The following is a 17,277-nucleotide window of genomic DNA, read 5'->3' as shown; positions in this document are numbered from 1 at the left end:
ATAAAAACTTACTTGGTAACGAGCAATGGAGAGCTGTTGGTAGAATGAAACTTGAGAAGCGGCTCCCTGTGAAGTAACTTTGGGAGAGAAGTAATTTTATCACTAAAATATTCGAACTCAATTCGAGACCTCACCTGATGTATCAAAATCAAGGCATCTGGAAGCACACAACTTGTGCGACAAATTTTGCTTTCAACGTTATTTTCTCGCAACTTCGACGACCAATTGAGTTCAAATGTTCACAGGTTTGCATATATTATATGCATAATGTTTAGTTACACCAAGTGAGAAGACTGATCTTGGACAATATTACCAAAAGTGTCCAGTGCGTTTAAAAGGTTTGGACTAAATGTCGGCACAATTCTGCAGTTTCTGTGACATGCACAGCAAACAAACCCTTAAAGGCAGGCTTTTGGAAAAGATCAGTGTTCTCACTCCTTGAACTGGGGCTTATTAATTGCTCATCGAAGTTGCAACTTAATATTATTATATGAAAGGAAAGACTACCCTTTATGCAAAGTTTGAACTTTCAGATGTCCGAAAATGGCTTCATTGCAAAGCCTTTCTCATTTTCGAAATTGTTGATAAAAAAAATCACCTTTCTCTAAAACCATCAATAAAGATATGGTCGGTTTTATAACCACTAGCTTTCCGCTTTTTTTAAGTCTATATACCAAGACAGTTTTCATGGTCACTCATTTTTAGAGAATAGTTCTAATTACCAAAGTCATAGACCCTCCCTTTAAACTCAACGACTGGTAAGCTGTCTGTTATAATACTCATTCCTTTTTAATTATACAAGTAAAACATAATTAGGTTCTCTCCGGATAATGGGATAGTCTTTCTTGATAATCTGTGATTAGAGGTTCTTTACTGATAATCATTGATATTATTTCCTGATAATCGGGAAGATTCTTTCCTGATAATCTGTAAGGTTCTCTTCTGATAATGTTTTTTTTTTCCCCGCGAATTTTACAAACTTCTTCACCCGAACGGTAAGATACCTTTAAAAGGTGTTGTGCATATACCTGCATTTTCAAGTGCTATTTGATATCACGCAACTGGTGTGCAATTTGTGCCGCGTGAGTTCTTAATTGCACATGCGATCTGTCTGTTTATATTCAGGTCGTGTTTCCAATTCAATTAAAATGTACCAACGAAGGTTCAAAGTGTATATTGTATGGTGCCATTTTGGTTGTTTTTGTGTGGAGAGTATGGCCCTTTTCGAAGCCACGGCTTCGGCTTTGGATTCGGCTTCGGGCTCCGTCCTCTCGTCTGAAGCCCTGATAGCACGTGCGCAGAACACGCGCATTATTTTGTAAATTTCGGGACCAAACTAGCCTGAGCCGAATCTGGAGCAGAAGCCATGGTTTCGAAAAGGGCCTATGTCTGATGCATAATAGACCCTCCGTGACGTCACTCGCAGCTATACCGTCTGTAGACTGGTCCCCTGTCCTTATCAGCAAAACAGGCACTTAGTCTTACAGGCCCAAATTAGTTCAGCGGATGAACTTGCAGTAGCTTTCAATTTCTGTGTTATGATTGGTCAGCTCCGAAGTGACGTAGTTTTTCAGCTACATACACCAGCAGTTAACTGTACTTTCGATTGTCTGCTGCTGCGTTTAATTATGCTAAATGTTTGTAGGCCCCTATGCTGTTTGATTGACAAAGTTTGGTTGAATGGATGGATGGATGGATGGATGAGAGAAGGTCAAAGGTACAGCTGGCAGGCGCTAAAGACTGGTATTTGAAGTGTATTCACGAGCCTTGAAATGTGACGTCAGATGTTCAAGCTAAATCTGACACTGCATTCCACAGGGTGAATTAGACTGTCCCAAAATGGCGCACCCAACGAAATATTTGTGGTTATACTGATGACGTCAGGTGAATTGAGTGGATATTTGCATAATCATTGTTGACCATTACAAACGAAGCTACACTTATAGTATTCCTGACTGCCGCATAAGTAAAGACGGTTACAACTTAATTGAATCCAAGTTTCTAATTAATTTGATTGAGTACATTGGAACAACCCAATGTGGATTAATACAAAACAAACAATGGCTTAGTTCTTAAAGGTAATAAACAAGATTAATATGGATACAAAACACCCTGTTCAATATTCAGCCCTGACTGGTGTTCTGGAAACACCGTAAAAAGGTACATTGCAGTAAAGACTTGGTTTCAAGATCGCGGCTATTAAATTGATTTGCTCTCAACCACACGATGCTCCACAGGTTAGACACAAAACCACGACCACATACTTGGAATCAAGTCTAATGCCAATCCGGAGCCGGGTGCAAGCTGAGCATTGGGTAGACTTGATTTCAAGTGCTGAGATTGTGGCTATATCGCCCACACAGATTAGCTATCACACGCCCAAACTCGAGATTAATGTGATCGTAGGTTATTGGTGAGACGGAGGTTAATCAACAAGAGGGCGCTATTTCAAAGCATACTAATGGCTATCGGGTAGACTACAACTACGATAACAGACTTGAAACCAAGTCTAAGGTGTGGGAAAGGCTATTGACTTGACTAAACGTTCAGGGTGCATCTCATCATTCTCCTGGAATAAACCTATTATGACTCATGCTTGGCCATACCTCAAAAATCTCCCCACAAGTTGTCTGATCAATTTTACATAAAGGATATGACAGCTTCCGGAAGACAACTCTTGCATCGAAATTAGGTCTGGATTACTTAAAGGGGAACATTTAGTTTGCAATCAAACTGAGAAAAAAACGATCTCACTTTTTGAATATTTCAGAAGCAAGGTGGACAAGATTGTCAATCTCGGAAGTATATAGCAGAAGATGATTTCCAATAAGATTTTAAGCAAGACGTTTCCAATGGGGAGGAACAGGCCCGGGGTCTTGTTATTAGCAACCTGATGTAGACACGTTCACCTGTTTTCTATAATAGCTAGAGTAGTAAGCTGTGTCGTCTCGGGAACTCTGAGCAAAGCAACAGCCCACAGTCAAGCTTTTGGTTAGCTAGTATTGGTCAAAATTGTCACAACAGCAGTGAGCAACCATGCCGTATAATCGTAGCTCTTTCTTCATCGGGTTTGCTCTGTCGTCCGCAATTTGGATTATCCTCGGAACATTAATCCTGCACCCGCCGAGTTTGAAATTTCCTCCTACATGTACTGATTCTATTGATGGGAATCTCTGCGCTTCGGAGACGCCTCCAAAAGGAAAAACTTGCATTCTAATCTTGGCCAGTTTACGGACAGGGTCGTCTTTCGTTGGCGAGCTCTTCGCTAATAACCGAGATGTGTTCTATCTCTTCGAACCTGGACTGGACCTTGGAAAGCGTCTCAATCACATCAGAGGAGGAAAGCAACTTACAGAGAACGTTCTCTTGAGAATGATTCAAGATCTGTTTAGGTGTGATTTCACCAACCTCCATTTTTATCTCCGGTGGCTCTCGAAGTTATCGGCTGATAAACTTTTATAAATGGCGCCAAGATTGTATGAATACTGCCAGGAGAATTTGCTTCAAGGAACGTGCACCATAACAGAGAATGTTGCAAGGGTTGTGTGTCAATCCAGCAGATACATTGCCATCAAAACAATTCGCATCCCGGATATGAGTCTGGTGCTTCCCATCGCCGAGCGTAACGCACTCAATCTGCGAGTGGTGCACTTGGTGCGCGACCCACGTCCCATGATTGCGTCACGATTCCTCGCCTTGACTCACCAGCGTTTATCTTCGGCCTCCTTCGCCAACACATCCCGAATCCTCCCGAACAGATCACGTGAGTTTCTATCCATCTACTGCAAGTACAACTGGCAGAACTTCGAGATTGGATCGCGTAACCCGACGCTGAAACAAAACTACATGTTCGTACGGTATGAAGACGCAGCTGTAGACCCATTAACGACTGTAAAGAGACTATACCGATTTATAAATAAAACAGAAGTGCCATCAGCGTCGGTGCTGAAATGGATTGAGCTCAACACAAATTGTGGCAACGAGAAGGGGTTGTACTCCACATCTCGCAACTCCACAGCAGTGTACCAACGGTGGCGGCGCACTTTGCCCTTTCGCCTCGCCAAGGAGATAGAGGGCGTTGGACAATGTCGTGACATGATGATAAGGATGGGCTATTTCCAAGTGAAAGATGAAGTCTATCTCAGAAATATGTCATTGCCTCTTATCGGTGACGCAGCAGTTATTAATCATCCAAAACATTCTTGGTTGTGGTTTTAAACATGTATTCATAGCCTTAACATCTGACGTCAAACTTCGAGGCTCGTGAATAACGCCAAAGAGGCCGGGCCTCCATCCAGCTTAAGGTCATCCTCTCGTCCGGCCGTCCATCTTCACCTTCCACCTTCACTACCGCAATCGAAGCCAAGATTGGGGGCAATTCGGTCCGCCGGAGATTCGGTCCCCATAATGGGAAATGTATGGACTGAAGGAGGAATTTCCAAAAGAGGGCGCTAGCAGAAGAAGTTTGTACACAGTTAATAGGGGACAGATTATCAGATTATCTCCGGCCGGGGGGGGGGGGGGGGGGGGCAGAATCTCATGCACCGGTCGTACTGTCCCCAATGGGAAATTAAAATGGGGTGGAGGAGGTAATTCAAAAGAGGGCGCTATTAGACGTAGTTTTTACATTGGGTGCGTTTGTTTAGCTTCCCTGGGTCGACCCCGGTGTGTGGCGGGTTTAAATTCCAGGACGAACGTAAGTAATTATCTGCACACGTTCGTCCTGGAAAAAGAAAACGCCACACACCGGGGTGGACCCTGGGAAGCTAATCGAACGCACCCACAGTGTGCCATACTGGGGGACATAATCTCCGAAGAATTTCCTGTCACTCCGGCCGGTGTCGCATTCTATTAAGTCCACTGTGCAATACTATCTGGAGGACATTAATATTGCACATGCAGTTAAATAATGTTGGATTGTATAAATCCTTCAATATTTTTGTTTATTTTTTTCGGACAGTGTGGTAACCACACTCTCTTTTATTTAACTCTTTTTTTTTTTTACAGCTCCTGTGCCAGACTAACTATCTGAGACTGAGGATAACGAAATGCACATTAGAACAATCATTAACCGTTTAGTTCCAGTCTGCACAACTCCCTCATTGTTTGTGCGCAGGCAGTGAGAATGGACGCCCTCTGTCGACAACAACCGTTATAATCAGTGACGTCATGGAAATGTGACTGATACGTATCTCATGAATATTTACATTTGGGTTACTCAGCGGTTCGCGGAATCACATTATTCGATACCACAAACCGATATTTCGACAAAGCAATACTGACAACTTAAAGTTCACAGCTTTTTCTAATACGTAATTAGCTTTTGTAACAAAAATAACAACGAAGTAAAGATGATTTGGAAATGTGCACGTGATGTCATGTTATTATTAGAGAGAATTTACTTTCTGTGATAATTCATCTTGTATTGTAAGCATTTAATAAATGTAATTTAAAGAAATTGTATTGTTATCTAAGTATAACAACAAAGCAGAAGTTAAAACAAAATAATTGTTCTTCTGGCATTAAAACTATTTAAAATTATTCTAGAACTCACACATTTATTTTTTTAAATTGTTTTTATAAGCTTTTAGCTTTTTGCTTTATATCATTTAAAATTTAACATGTGTAAAGTATAATTTGTTATCCTTATTTAATTAATTGTTTATCTATTTATATATGTAATAAGAACATGTTTAAATGGAAATGCACATGGGAATGGTTTTATTAAAAGTCACCTGCTCATTATACTAAATTTGTTGGTGAAATTTAATTAATTTAATAGATGTTCGTTGTTGAATGCCGCGCAAGAGTCGATACTTTCTTTGCAGAAATCAAATTTGTATTTGCCTACGTACATCGAAATCGGTTAGTCGATCCTTGACACGACAGAGGCATGCAAAAACTGTGAAAAAAGGACGAAAGACAACCGGAGAAGGAAGTTGAAATCACCATTGTTCCATCCCTTTAGATACTTCTACACAAACATAAACACATTTAACAGATATGGCGTTGAAGAGAATAACCAAGGTAATTGTTTAATGTTTCATGTTTCGGCTATAAATGACAGATTTACCGGGGTTATTTGGTCACCGTTATGCTGTTCCGATCAGCAATGGCCGTAAAAGAAAATCCAAAATGCCGCCCGGTATGCGGTATTGCTTTGCCATGCATGGCGCATGACGGTGTAGAAAATAATGCCCGCCCTGTGTCAGTCATTGTTCAAGTATTTCGAAATAATTGTTCTTGGAAAAGTGAATGATGGTTTAAAGACATTTCTTGAATGAAAATGGTTCGGTATTCGTCTGTATTACATGCCAAGTCCTCCATGTTTGAAGGAATGTGTGTGATTTTCGGGATAACTCACTGCCTGTGTGATTTGTTGAAACAGTGTGTGGATGTATGAAAAGAAAGTTCATTTCGGAAATTTGTTTTGTTTTTAATTAATCACTAAAGTTAATAACTATTCAAATATATGATGAGTCATAATGGGGAAACCCAGTCATCATTTTGATAATGGAATTGTGTTTTTTAAAGTAAAATAACTGAAGTAAAAAACAGCCTGGACAATGATTTTCTGTACATTAAAATTTGGTCCCCTCAACAACAAAATCAACTCATGTCAATTGCAGATCAACATTGCGATGAATAGTTCCGTTAATCTTAACCTCGCATCATCCCGCTGGCTGATTATCGCTTTTACAGTCTACACAACGCCGAACGGGGACTCTCAACTCTCAAAATTGGAAGCCATGACCACATTCTTTAGCGTAACATAGGAAACATTTCAAATCCGACTGCTTCTTTCTAACTACAGTAAATGGATACACGAAAACAAACAAACAATTTATAGATGTTGGACTACATTTCCCCAATTAAAATCTGGAGCGTGCTAGTTGTCAACACATGAAGAATAATCCGTATTTGGAATGGAATACACAGTTTCATGACTGAAAGTGAAACATTTCTCAGATTGTAATGTTTTTGAGTCCCTCTTTCTTAAAACCACATTCCTTTGCTTTGTTCTGAAGAAGAAGAAAAAATCTCGACATATTTGCCATCTTTGGCCAGCAGCAATCCTCAACCTTGTTGCTACTAGTTTGTTGAAGTCTTGACTTATTGAAGCGCCAGTAGATGGTCATTAGTATTGTTATAATCGGAACAACTGGACTTAATCAATAATAATAATAATAATAAGTCTTGTAATGCGCACGTATCCACCCTGCTGGGTGTTCAAGGCGCAGACTTACAATGTAGTTGTTCCGACAGTTTCATGTCCTATCCTGGACGCATCATCAGGCCAACGGGGTCACTGAACCGTGTAGACGAACTAGACGGGATGGGTAGTAAATTTCACTAGTCGCCCAGCCAGGCCTACTCACCATCCAAGGTTCTTCCTTACAGTAGTCTTCTGGCCAAACGGCAGTTTAAATGCCTGTGGACCAGTTAAAATTCACTACAAGTGGTCTGGCTGGCTAGTTTAGTGTTTGTTCGTTGTTTGTTAGTTTAGATGTTCTTCCTGTCATAGAGAGCTTGTTGTACTTCCACAAGGGGATATAAACACCAATCTCTCTTATTAAATCAAACAAACATTGGTTATAAACGTCTACTATTATAAGTAGCACAAATCAAGAAATTGTGATTCAGAAACTACATAGCAACAATACATATTCTAAGTGAGAACTCCGTGGTTGAACTCCGTGGTTACCTCGGGGGATTCAAACCCATAACCTTGTGATTGCAAGTCCTGCAGTCTAACTACTGGGGCTGTTGATAAGCATCTCTATATATTATGCAATATGGACTAGTGAAAAAAAACTGACAGAGTGAAATGACATGCTATTAAACTAGTCCTTCTGGCTAGTCACTGGAAAAGTTTCCGTATGGCGCCACCACTTTTTCATTCAATATGAAATAATACAGTACCTAATTAACCTCAATGAGATATTCCTTTTTGTAAAAATGAGTGAAAAAGTGGTGGCGCCATACGGAAAGTTATCCGAAAAGTTAAGCACAAACCCTGCTCAGTATCCCTTGAAACTAACCCAATGTCCGTTTCTGCTTTCTTTCTTTTCAGGAACTTCAAGATTTAGGGCGTGACCCTCCAGCTCAGTGTTCAGCTGGTCCAGTAGGAGATGATAGTAAGTTTTATTTGGTTTTAAGTCTTACAGATTTCTTGAGATGTGGAAGTCCGAGACAGACAACTGAGAACAAGAGCTTGACCTAAGATGGAGTCTAAGACCCACCAGGGTTTGAAATTAGCAGTCCCCAATTGCGAGTGAAAACAGCGGTTGGGGAGTACTTTTAAATCCCTTCCTTATGCAGCAATAATGGTTAAAGGAACACGTTGCCTTGGATCGGTCGAGTTGGTCTTTGAAAAGCGTTTTGTGACCGTTTATTATAAAATGCATATGGTTAGAAAGATGATGTAAAAGTAGAATACAATGATCTACACAAATATGCCTCGAAATTGCGTGGTTTTCTTTTTACATCGTCCAATAACACGGTCGGCCATTTATGGGAGTCAAAATTTTGACTCCCATAAATGGCCGACCGTGATAGTTCGCGACGTAAAAAGAAAACCGTGCAATTTTGAGTGATACTTGGGTGGAACATTATATTCTACTTTTAAAACGTCTTTCTAATCATATACATTTCATAACAAACGGTTTCAAACGCTTTTTATAGACCAACTCGTCCGATCCAAGGCAACGTGTTCCTTTAAGTGTCTTGCTTTAAGTACACAAGCGTCCCGACCGGGACTCGAACCCACTCTCTGCTGATAAGAACACCAGAGCTTGAGTCAGGTGGTCTTACTTGTTTTTATGACACTCCAAGCTTTTATGTCATCACAAGGTCAACCTTGGGAAGCTTCATTTAGACCTAAAAATTAAGTTGGCCTAGTAATGCTGAACGAAAAACTAAATTTCAGTTTCAAATTAAGCAGAATGTAATGTTTACTTGGTATTATTTTGATAATATTGTAATCGCACAAAAAGATTTGTGAACCTTTGACCGAATTGGTTAAAAGAAAAAACTTGCTTTTGTTCGTGCTAATCTAAATTATACCTGCATGAAATGAGAGAATAAAGTCTGGCTCTGGAGCTGTTTGTATAGGTCTGCTTTGTAATAATATTTAATATTTGAGTTTATATAGCGCTTTTTCACTCCCGAATGGGTGTCTCAAAGCGCTTCAAATTATTACCCCTGGTCACTGGGCCTTAATTCACTCCTTAAACCATCTCAGCTCCCTTGGGAGTATACAGCCTCGTGCAACAAATGCGCTACTCGGCTAAATCAATCACAAGAACCATCTCTGCCCTCACAGGTCCCCATTTACCCCTGGGTGGAGAGAAGCAACAATGGTTAAGTGTCATGCTCAGGGACCCAAGTGTCACTACCGGGATTCGAACCCACACACTGCTGAACAGAATCAGCAGAGTTTGAATTCGGTGCTCTTAACCGCTCGGCAACGACACCCCACATATTCACTGCGCCTTGAACACCCAGCAGGGTGGATACGTGCGCATTACAAGTCTTATTATTATTATTTATTATTTATTTATTTGCCACCTCAATATAAAGATACTTGGATGAATTTTAGCATCATGTGCAAGTTTCTGATTTTTTTTAAATCGCGATCAAAGTTGCAATCAACACAAAATTACATCAATTCGTTAATATTTTGTTAAATGATGTGATGATCAATTTTTTTATATCCCTGATTATATGGAAACTTTGTCCATGAGTGTAATTTCTAAATACTTCCCTGATTTATGTACAAAATGTTGGTAGCTCTGTATTTACCTAAAAATCAAAGGTCAGGCCTGATACTTCACGGAGGCAACGGAGGCGATTGCCTCCGTTGCCCCTTGCCATTGCCTTGGTGCCCTTGAAATGCTCTAGTAGAAATTTACAATTCCCTCATAGGGTGCCCTTTGCCAAAGAGAAAATGCCTTGGTGCCCTTGCCTTTTCAAAAATGAAGCATACAGGCCTGAAAGGTAATTATTATATTATGTTGTTCGGTTTTGTTTTTTGGTGCTTTATATACCTTGAAAGTAAAACTCGCTGTTTTTTTCCAGATCAACTATCAAAACAGGAAATGTAGATCCTCAAGGAAAAATATTCTCTGTTTATATTATCTGTTTCATCAAATGACAAAAGGTATTGGGAATCAAAATAGAACACCGTTTACAAGACTTACTTCAGAAGTTCAGCAATCAACACTGCAGGCCTGATACTTCCCAGAGGCAACACAGGCGATTGCCTCCATGCCCCCTGGGCCCAATTTCATAGAGCTGCTAAGCACAGAAATTGGCTTAGCATGAAACTTCTTCCTTGATAACAACAGGATTACCAACAATGTTTCCATTTGTTGCATATTGCTTGTTTTAATACTGGTATTCAGCTGACGTTAGGTCATCCTGAAAATCATGTGGAAATTTGGTTGGTAATCCTGTTTTTATCGAGGCAGAAATTTCATGCTAAGCAAATTTTTGTGCTTAGCAGCTCTATGAAATTGGGCCTGGTCATTGCCTTGGTGCCCTTGAAATGCTCCAGTAGAAACTATCAGTTTCCTCATACTAACGTTGCAGCGGTAGGAAGAAAAAGTCCAATGGAACACGCTTTTAGTAGGCCAGCGGACTGGTTCAAAACCAGCAACCTGGCTGTTTATTTTTATGTTTACATGAAAAGGATGAAAAGTACTACATGTACGTGTACATAAAGTGTATCTACATTTTTGTAGGATTTAAACAAACGAATGATTCTATAAACCAAAGGTATACTCTATATAAACTTAGGGAACAATATGAAAGAAAACGTGTATCCCGCCAATAGTTTTACTGTTGTGTTTACAAGTTACAAATTCCTGTTGACAAACAAAACAATAATTTGCCTTTCGTTTTTTTGTTTTTCCCCCCTCTCTTTCTGCAGTGTTTCACTGGCAAGCGACTATAATGGGTCCGGTAAGTACAATAGAGATTTATCTGCTTAATGAGCATCAATCTATTTCTATCCATCAATGGGCCCGTAAAGACCAGTGCCTTCCTTCCATAGAGTTATAACAACTAGAGGGCGCACTGGTGATGCTTCTTGCACAAACGCGACAGGACCACAAGGAGACACATGCACGACATTCTCTATGCGCCTTGAATATGCAGTACAGATTGGAGTTTGTGTTTATTGAACGCTACGCGACGCTGTTTTGTCAACTTAGAAATCGGCCGCCTATGCGCATGACGGGTTGCGTATATAAGCCAGTGCGCCCTCTAGTTCTTATATATAACTCTATGCTTCCTTTATACTTGCGGATAGAGACAGGGGACCAGTCTAATCTAACTTTTTCTTCTTCAAAGACGCCAGAGGGTCGGCTGGGTATATTTTGTGTTTTTTAACCTTATGATTTTCTTTCTCTTTCTGCAGCCCGACAGTCCCTTCCAAGGAGGTGTTTTCTTTCTGACCATACACTTTCCTACAGATTATCCCTTTAAACCACCCAAGGTAAGTTACGCCCGTTTCAGACAGGCTCGCCGCGCCAGAGTAGCGCCAAGCCAAATAGATTAAGAGGCGACTCTAGGTCGACCCAAATAAATTTTGTTTTTAGACAGGCGAACATTACATAACATTTACATTGGCCCAGCTCAAGACAAGATCGACATCTGAAACCAAGGCGCTCCAGAGTTGTTCCGAATGACTGCAACAGTCAATCTTGCGACTTCTGGTGCGTCCAGTCGCTCCTAGCTGTTTCATACGCATTTCACCAGGGCCCAAGTTTTATAGAGGTGCGTGAGACCCAAAAGTAGCTAAGCACAACAAGATTATGCTTACCAGAAAAAGGTTACCAGCCAAACTACCATGTCACAGGTACAATGTGTGATTGGTATCCTGCTCATTTCTGCTTAGCAGACAATTGTTAAGCAATATTTTCTGCTTAAGCAGCTCTATGAAATTGGTCCCAGAATCAATACTCTGGGGAAACGTAAACGTCTGAGTTGTTGTGGAAATGACGTGTTTTGAGTTGCCTAGTGCAATGCCCTTTGTTGCCCTGGTCTTGGCCTTGGTGCCCCCCCTCAAATATTTTCTTGTAAGATGTTGCCCCCCCCCCCTTACTTACGCAACTGTCAAGAAGCCAATGGTGTTAGAAACCTCTTGATTTGCATGAAGTAACGATTTCGTTTATTCCTTTTTTTCTTTGTCTGTCAAGGTGGCCTTTACAACAAAAATATACCATCCAAATATAAACAGCAATGGTAGTATTTGTCTAGACATCCTCAGGTCACAGTGGTCGCCGGCACTCACGATCTCGAAAGGTAATTATAACTGAACTTTATTTCCATTAAAGACAATCATCATCATCAATACCCGTCCTCCCGAGGCAGGTCCCGGACATGGCTCCCCAACCATTGTGGCCCTATTCGAAACGACTGGATTTGGCTTTGGATTCGGCTAGCTTGGCCCTGCCGGTTGTTTTGACAATTGCGCGTGCTTTGGGTATACGTGCTCAGGGACTCGGACAAGAGAACGGAGCCTGAAGCCGAATCCAAACCCGAAGCTGTGGTTTTGAAAAGGGCCTATAAGTCTCCATAGGTCTCTGTTTCTTGCTAGATGTCTTGCTGCTGCCAAAGATGGTATGTCAGCCTCTTCGCAAAAGTGCTTGATATCTTCCAGCCACCTTTTCCCCGATTTACCTCTGGGTCTCAAACAACCTATTCTGCTGATTAGAAACATCAGGGCCCAATTTCATAGAGCTGCTAGGCATGAAATTTCTTCCTTGATAAAAACAGAATTACCAACCAAATTTCCACGTGATTTTCAGGATAAGCAAACAACAGCTGAACACCAGTAGTTCAAGCAATATGCAACAAATAGAAATTAGGTTGATAATCCTGTTTTTATCATGGAAGAAATTTCATGCTAAGCAAATTTTGGTGCTCAGCAGCTCTATGAAATTAGGCCCAGAGCTTGAGTCCAGTTGCTCGGCTACGACATAGAGATTTATATTTGTAGTTTGGGGTTGAAAAAAGAAAACAAAAATTAAGTGGAGCGGGGTTTGAACCAAAAACTTTCGGATTAACCTGTCTGTGCTCTGCCTACTGAGCTATCAATACAATACGTGCTTTGTAACTGTGCTTTGTAACCAGGCAAATTCAAGACATGGTTTGTTACTGAATCTTACAAAACCCTCCAATTCGAGACATGCTTAGTAACAGGAGTCTACACTTTCTATTCCTCCACAGTGTTACTGTCAATCTGCTCACTCCTGAACGACCCCAATCCAGACGACCCCTTGGTACCAGACATCGCTCGCACATACAAGACGGACTTATCAAAATACAAAGATGTAGCCAAGGAGTGGACAAGAAAGTATGCTATGTGATGAACCCCCTCCCCCACACAAGCTCCCACTACCCCCTCCCCCCCTCCCCTCTAATGACGTTCAAAGTCGGAGACTGCCAAACCCTTTGCAGTCGCAACCTGTTAATTGCACCTCCAACTTAAAAACAAATCTGTGTTATTGTTTTTGACAGTTGCTTTATTACCAATCACACAATGATCTGTTTTGCTATGATTTTGATAACTTGACAATTTTGTTGTTTGAAGTACCCAGGTAATATTTTTTTTATATGTGTAAAAAATATGTCATCGCTTTTTTCTTGGAGATGATTGTCAGTGCACACAACCCCTGAAAGGGGATGGATGGGAGACGTACTTATATGAGTTGGGGGTTCTGGTATGAAACTTGCATCAAACTCCCAACCCAAGACTAAAAACATAATATACCATTAAACTATACATGGGATGTAGCATAAGTGGAGGACTGTTACAAGTTTAAATAGTTTCACCCCTCCCCAACCACCAAGGTTGGTATACATTATGAGTACTGCATCAACATTGGGTTCTACTCACTCACCAGCATATCCAAATTGATCAACTTCGTTATCAAACTAAACATTGTTTGTACAAAAAGTTTGTTTTTGTTAATTATAATTTTCTTCTGTTTTTTTGCCTTCTTTTCCCCCTCGACTGATAAACACATCTCTTATGTCCTTCTTAACAAAAATTTATACTTAGCTCAGAGGAACACAGAGTCGTTTCACTGATTTGATATACAAGTAGGTACATTTAATGTACGTATCTATTTATTTTTATTTTATTCTTTTTTTTCTCTCCCCCCCCCCCCCCTCCCCCAAAGCCAAATTCAAATCCTTAAGAGTTGCGTTTCATGATAGTGGAAAAGTGTTCCCTGGAAGTTTTTCAAACAAAGGCAAAAATGGAAACAACACTCACTAGCATGTTGTTAATTTTCTTTCTTGTAATTCAGTACCGTAAATGTATGCCATCTGGATATATTTATTTCTATCGATGACAGTTATTAGCACTTTCTAAAGGTGACCCCCCCCCCAAAAAAAAAAAAAATTCTCTCCTCCCCCCCCCCCCCTCCAAAATGTATCATACAAATTTGTTTGTTCGTACAAGAATTGTTAGCAGGTGTTATTATTCTGTTACTGGAAATATGATTCAGATTTTGTTTTTTTTGTGAATTTTTGTTTCAGGGAACCTTGTTTTCCACGTTTTATTTCACAAGAGGGAACACTGAACAATACACTGGACGGCAGACCCTAGACCAGTGGTTTTAGTGTCGGGTCAGTAAACTTACATGCCTCAATTTAATCCATGTCACTCACACCATCTCAAATTCCAGCATTATAAACAAAAGACAACGCCTAGGAAACAAACAAATGAGTGCGGTTCATATTTCCGGCAACAAAATATTTCATAATTTAATAGTTTCAAAGTAATGTTAAAAAACAAAACACAAAGACACCACATTTTGTTTTTAGGATGCATCTTTCACCAACTTGAGGCTTTATACACCGTTTAAAGAAATGACAATCTATTCTCATGTTGATATTGTTCAGTATGTGTAAAATTGTAAATCAAATATCTCGGTAAAGTACGGTTGAACTTCTCACCCGACGAATGTGAATGCGAAGCAAATTTTTGTGATGCAATAATCTGGATGCGTTGTTTTCCAATTGTGACATACATTCCCAGGAATTATGAATCAGGTTTAGGACCACATTCATATCAAAAGGTGTCCTCGTTCGTCTTTTTTAAAATTAAGCCCAACTTTTCCAGGCTTTACTCTGTTGGGGTAAATTAAAACATTTTTTTGAAACAAAGTTGGACTTCAAAATGGCATCCTGTTTGGATTTCTTTATGAAAAAGAATAGTCTGGTTCACTATTGATGTAAAAAAAATCTGTATTTGTGGGTGCTGGACAACACGAGGAACATGTCAAACGAGGCACCTTGAAGATTCACCCCCTCCCCCTTCTCACAAAATGGTGTATACAGCCTTTATGCTGGCTTGCTTTAAAATCTATGGATCTTAGATCAGAAATTCCAAGTTGCTTAACAATTTTCTTAGACTTGCTGTTTGGGGGCGAAAGTTTTTAAAGCCCAGTTTCACTCCTGTCATCATCTGGAGCCCAATTTCGTAGAGCTGCTCAGCAGCCGATTTTGTGCTTACTGTGCAAATTTCCATTTCATAGCGCTCTTAACCGTAAGCACGCGAAAAGGCATTTTAACCCTCCTGTGCTTACTTTATGAATGAATTATATTACTCTTTACCCTGATAAAAATGGAAATTGCACCCAGCAAAATTTGTTGTGTGTTTTTTCCTGCTGGTGCTTACTGTGGGAAAACCATAGAGAATAATTAATGTGTTGAGTGGTTTTGCTGGTTGCACTTTACTTGTGACCACAACAAATTGAAGACTTTCGTCCCCATGGCTTTGAAAATTTCTAGTCCCAAATTCTGTTTTTGTTTTCCTAGAGAAATTAAGGCAACGGAAGACCGGGCCCAATTTCATAAAGCTGTTAAGCAGTAAATTCTGCTAAGCCTGTTTCTGTCCAAGCAAGACTTTTATGTTCTTAGCAAGCTTTTGTGCTGACAGGCTTTATGAAATTGGGCCCTGTAATATCAGTAGGGTTTAAGTGTGGCTTTCTAAACTTGGCTTTTTAAAAAATTGTTACTCAGTCAAACCTGTTACAGAGGCCACAAAGACTGTTTTGGTCATTGTGAACAATCGGGCAGAAATTATGTTTAGGTTTTGGGTCACCTCCAAGCCTCGATATGGATTCAGTGTTTTTCAATACAGAAACAACTAAATGGCCGATCCAGGTTAAATAACAAGATCACTGGCCGTTAAACAATACTTCTGGAATGGCTGTCTTAAATGGCCGCCTGTTTTGATAAAAACTAATCTAAAGTGATTAAAGTTGTTTGTCATGCTGAAAGGCCTCAATAGGGCCCAATTTCATTGCTCTGCTTACTGTAAGCAAAGATTCAATGTTTACGGACGCAGGGAATTCCACGCTTACATGTACATCAAGCGTATTTCACGGGTTAGCAGGGTAGTTTTGCTTGTGCGTGTTTGCACAAAACATTACAAGGCAGTCTTAGCTTACACAGCTTGCTAGCGCTTGGCGCTTGTTCAGTAAGCGATGAATGATGAACTTAAGCACAGAACTCGCGGTTAAGCAGAGCCATGAACTTGGGCCCTGGCCACTTTAAACAGGTTGGGTGGCCACTGTACGCAGGTTTGGCCGTCCAGGATTGCTATATGACTTTAATGGGTGATTCTTATTGTTTATGTGCGCTGTTATGCGATATGCGTGTTTATTGAATGTACCAGTACCACTATTAATTAGTCTTTTGGGTTACTATCTTGCGTAGATTATATGAATGCACGTGACCCATTATCCAAAAAATTTAAAAAAATAAATGTAACATCAAAAAAACTACAAAAGTAATTTTGTGAGTGGTCGTTTACTTTGGCTTGTTGTGTTTGTTTACTCAAAAGGGAATGTATACTTGGGTTTTTGAACAGTTTGTAAATATAGATATTAAAGGCAGTGGACACTATTGGTAATTACTCAAAATAATTATTAGCATAAAACCTTTTTTGGTGACGAGTAATGGGGAGAGGTTGATGGTATAAAACATTGTGAAAAACGGCTCCCTCTGAAGTGCCATAGTTTTCGAGAAAGAAGTAATTTTCCACGAATTTGATTTCGAGACCTCAGATTTAGAACTTGAGGTCTCGAAATCAACCATCTTAACACACACAACTTCGTGTGACAAGGGTGTTTTTTTCTTTCATTATTATCTCACAACTTCGATGACCGATTGAGCTCAAATTTTCACAGGTTTGTTTTTTTATGCATATGTTGAGACCCACTGTGATGGCTAGTCTTTGACAATTACCAATAG

General features: G+C 40.1%; 2 protein-coding genes across 2 annotated transcripts; both read left to right on the top strand.

Moving 5' to 3' along the window:
- The first annotated feature begins 2,860 nt into the window (after nucleotides 1–2,860).
- On the top strand, nucleotides 2,861–4,218 carry LOC139953385 (carbohydrate sulfotransferase 3-like). The gene is made up of 2 exons (XM_071952894.1): nucleotides 2,861–3,444; nucleotides 3,493–4,218. Exons 1-2 carry the CDS (start codon nucleotides 3,037–3,039, stop codon nucleotides 4,216–4,218), a joined length of 1,134 nt encoding a protein of 377 aa, XP_071808995.1. The 5' UTR covers nucleotides 2,861–3,036.
- A 1,650-nt stretch (nucleotides 4,219–5,868) lies between these two features.
- LOC139953375 (ubiquitin-conjugating enzyme E2-17 kDa) lies at nucleotides 5,869–14,524 on the top strand. The gene is made up of 6 exons (XM_071952884.1): nucleotides 5,869–6,027; nucleotides 8,075–8,138; nucleotides 10,934–10,965; nucleotides 11,423–11,500; nucleotides 12,204–12,309; nucleotides 13,237–14,524. Exons 1-6 carry the CDS (start codon nucleotides 6,004–6,006, stop codon nucleotides 13,374–13,376), a joined length of 444 nt encoding a protein of 147 aa, XP_071808985.1. The 5' UTR covers nucleotides 5,869–6,003; the 3' UTR covers nucleotides 13,377–14,524.
- The last annotated feature ends 2,753 nt before the right edge of the window (nucleotides 14,525–17,277 follow it).

The sequence above is a fragment of the Asterias amurensis genome, chromosome 21 (assembly GCF_032118995.1).
Source record: "Asterias amurensis chromosome 21, ASM3211899v1".
Taxonomy (NCBI): domain Eukaryota; kingdom Metazoa; phylum Echinodermata; class Asteroidea; order Forcipulatida; family Asteriidae; genus Asterias; species Asterias amurensis.
Note: the sequence above shows the minus strand (reverse complement) of the source record. Positions and strands in the feature narration are given on the sequence as shown.

Excerpts from the sequence above, each read along its gene's own strand:
- LOC139953385 (XM_071952894.1), top strand. The coding sequence starts at position 3,037 with ATGCCGTATAATCGTAGCTCTTTCTTCATCGGGTTTGCTCTGTCGTCC. Across the intron at positions 3,445-3,492 it reads GGTGGCTCTCGAAGTTATCG|GAGAATTTGCTTCAAGGAAC; the intron begins GCTGATAAACTT and ends GAATACTGCCAG.
- LOC139953375 (XM_071952884.1), top strand. The coding sequence starts at position 6,004 with ATGGCGTTGAAGAGAATAACCAAG. Across the intron at positions 10,966-11,422 it reads AAGCGACTATAATGGGTCCG|CCCGACAGTCCCTTCCAAGG; the intron begins GTAAGTACAATA and ends CTCTTTCTGCAG. Across the intron at positions 11,501-12,203 it reads ATCCCTTTAAACCACCCAAG|GTGGCCTTTACAACAAAAAT; the intron begins GTAAGTTACGCC and ends TTGTCTGTCAAG.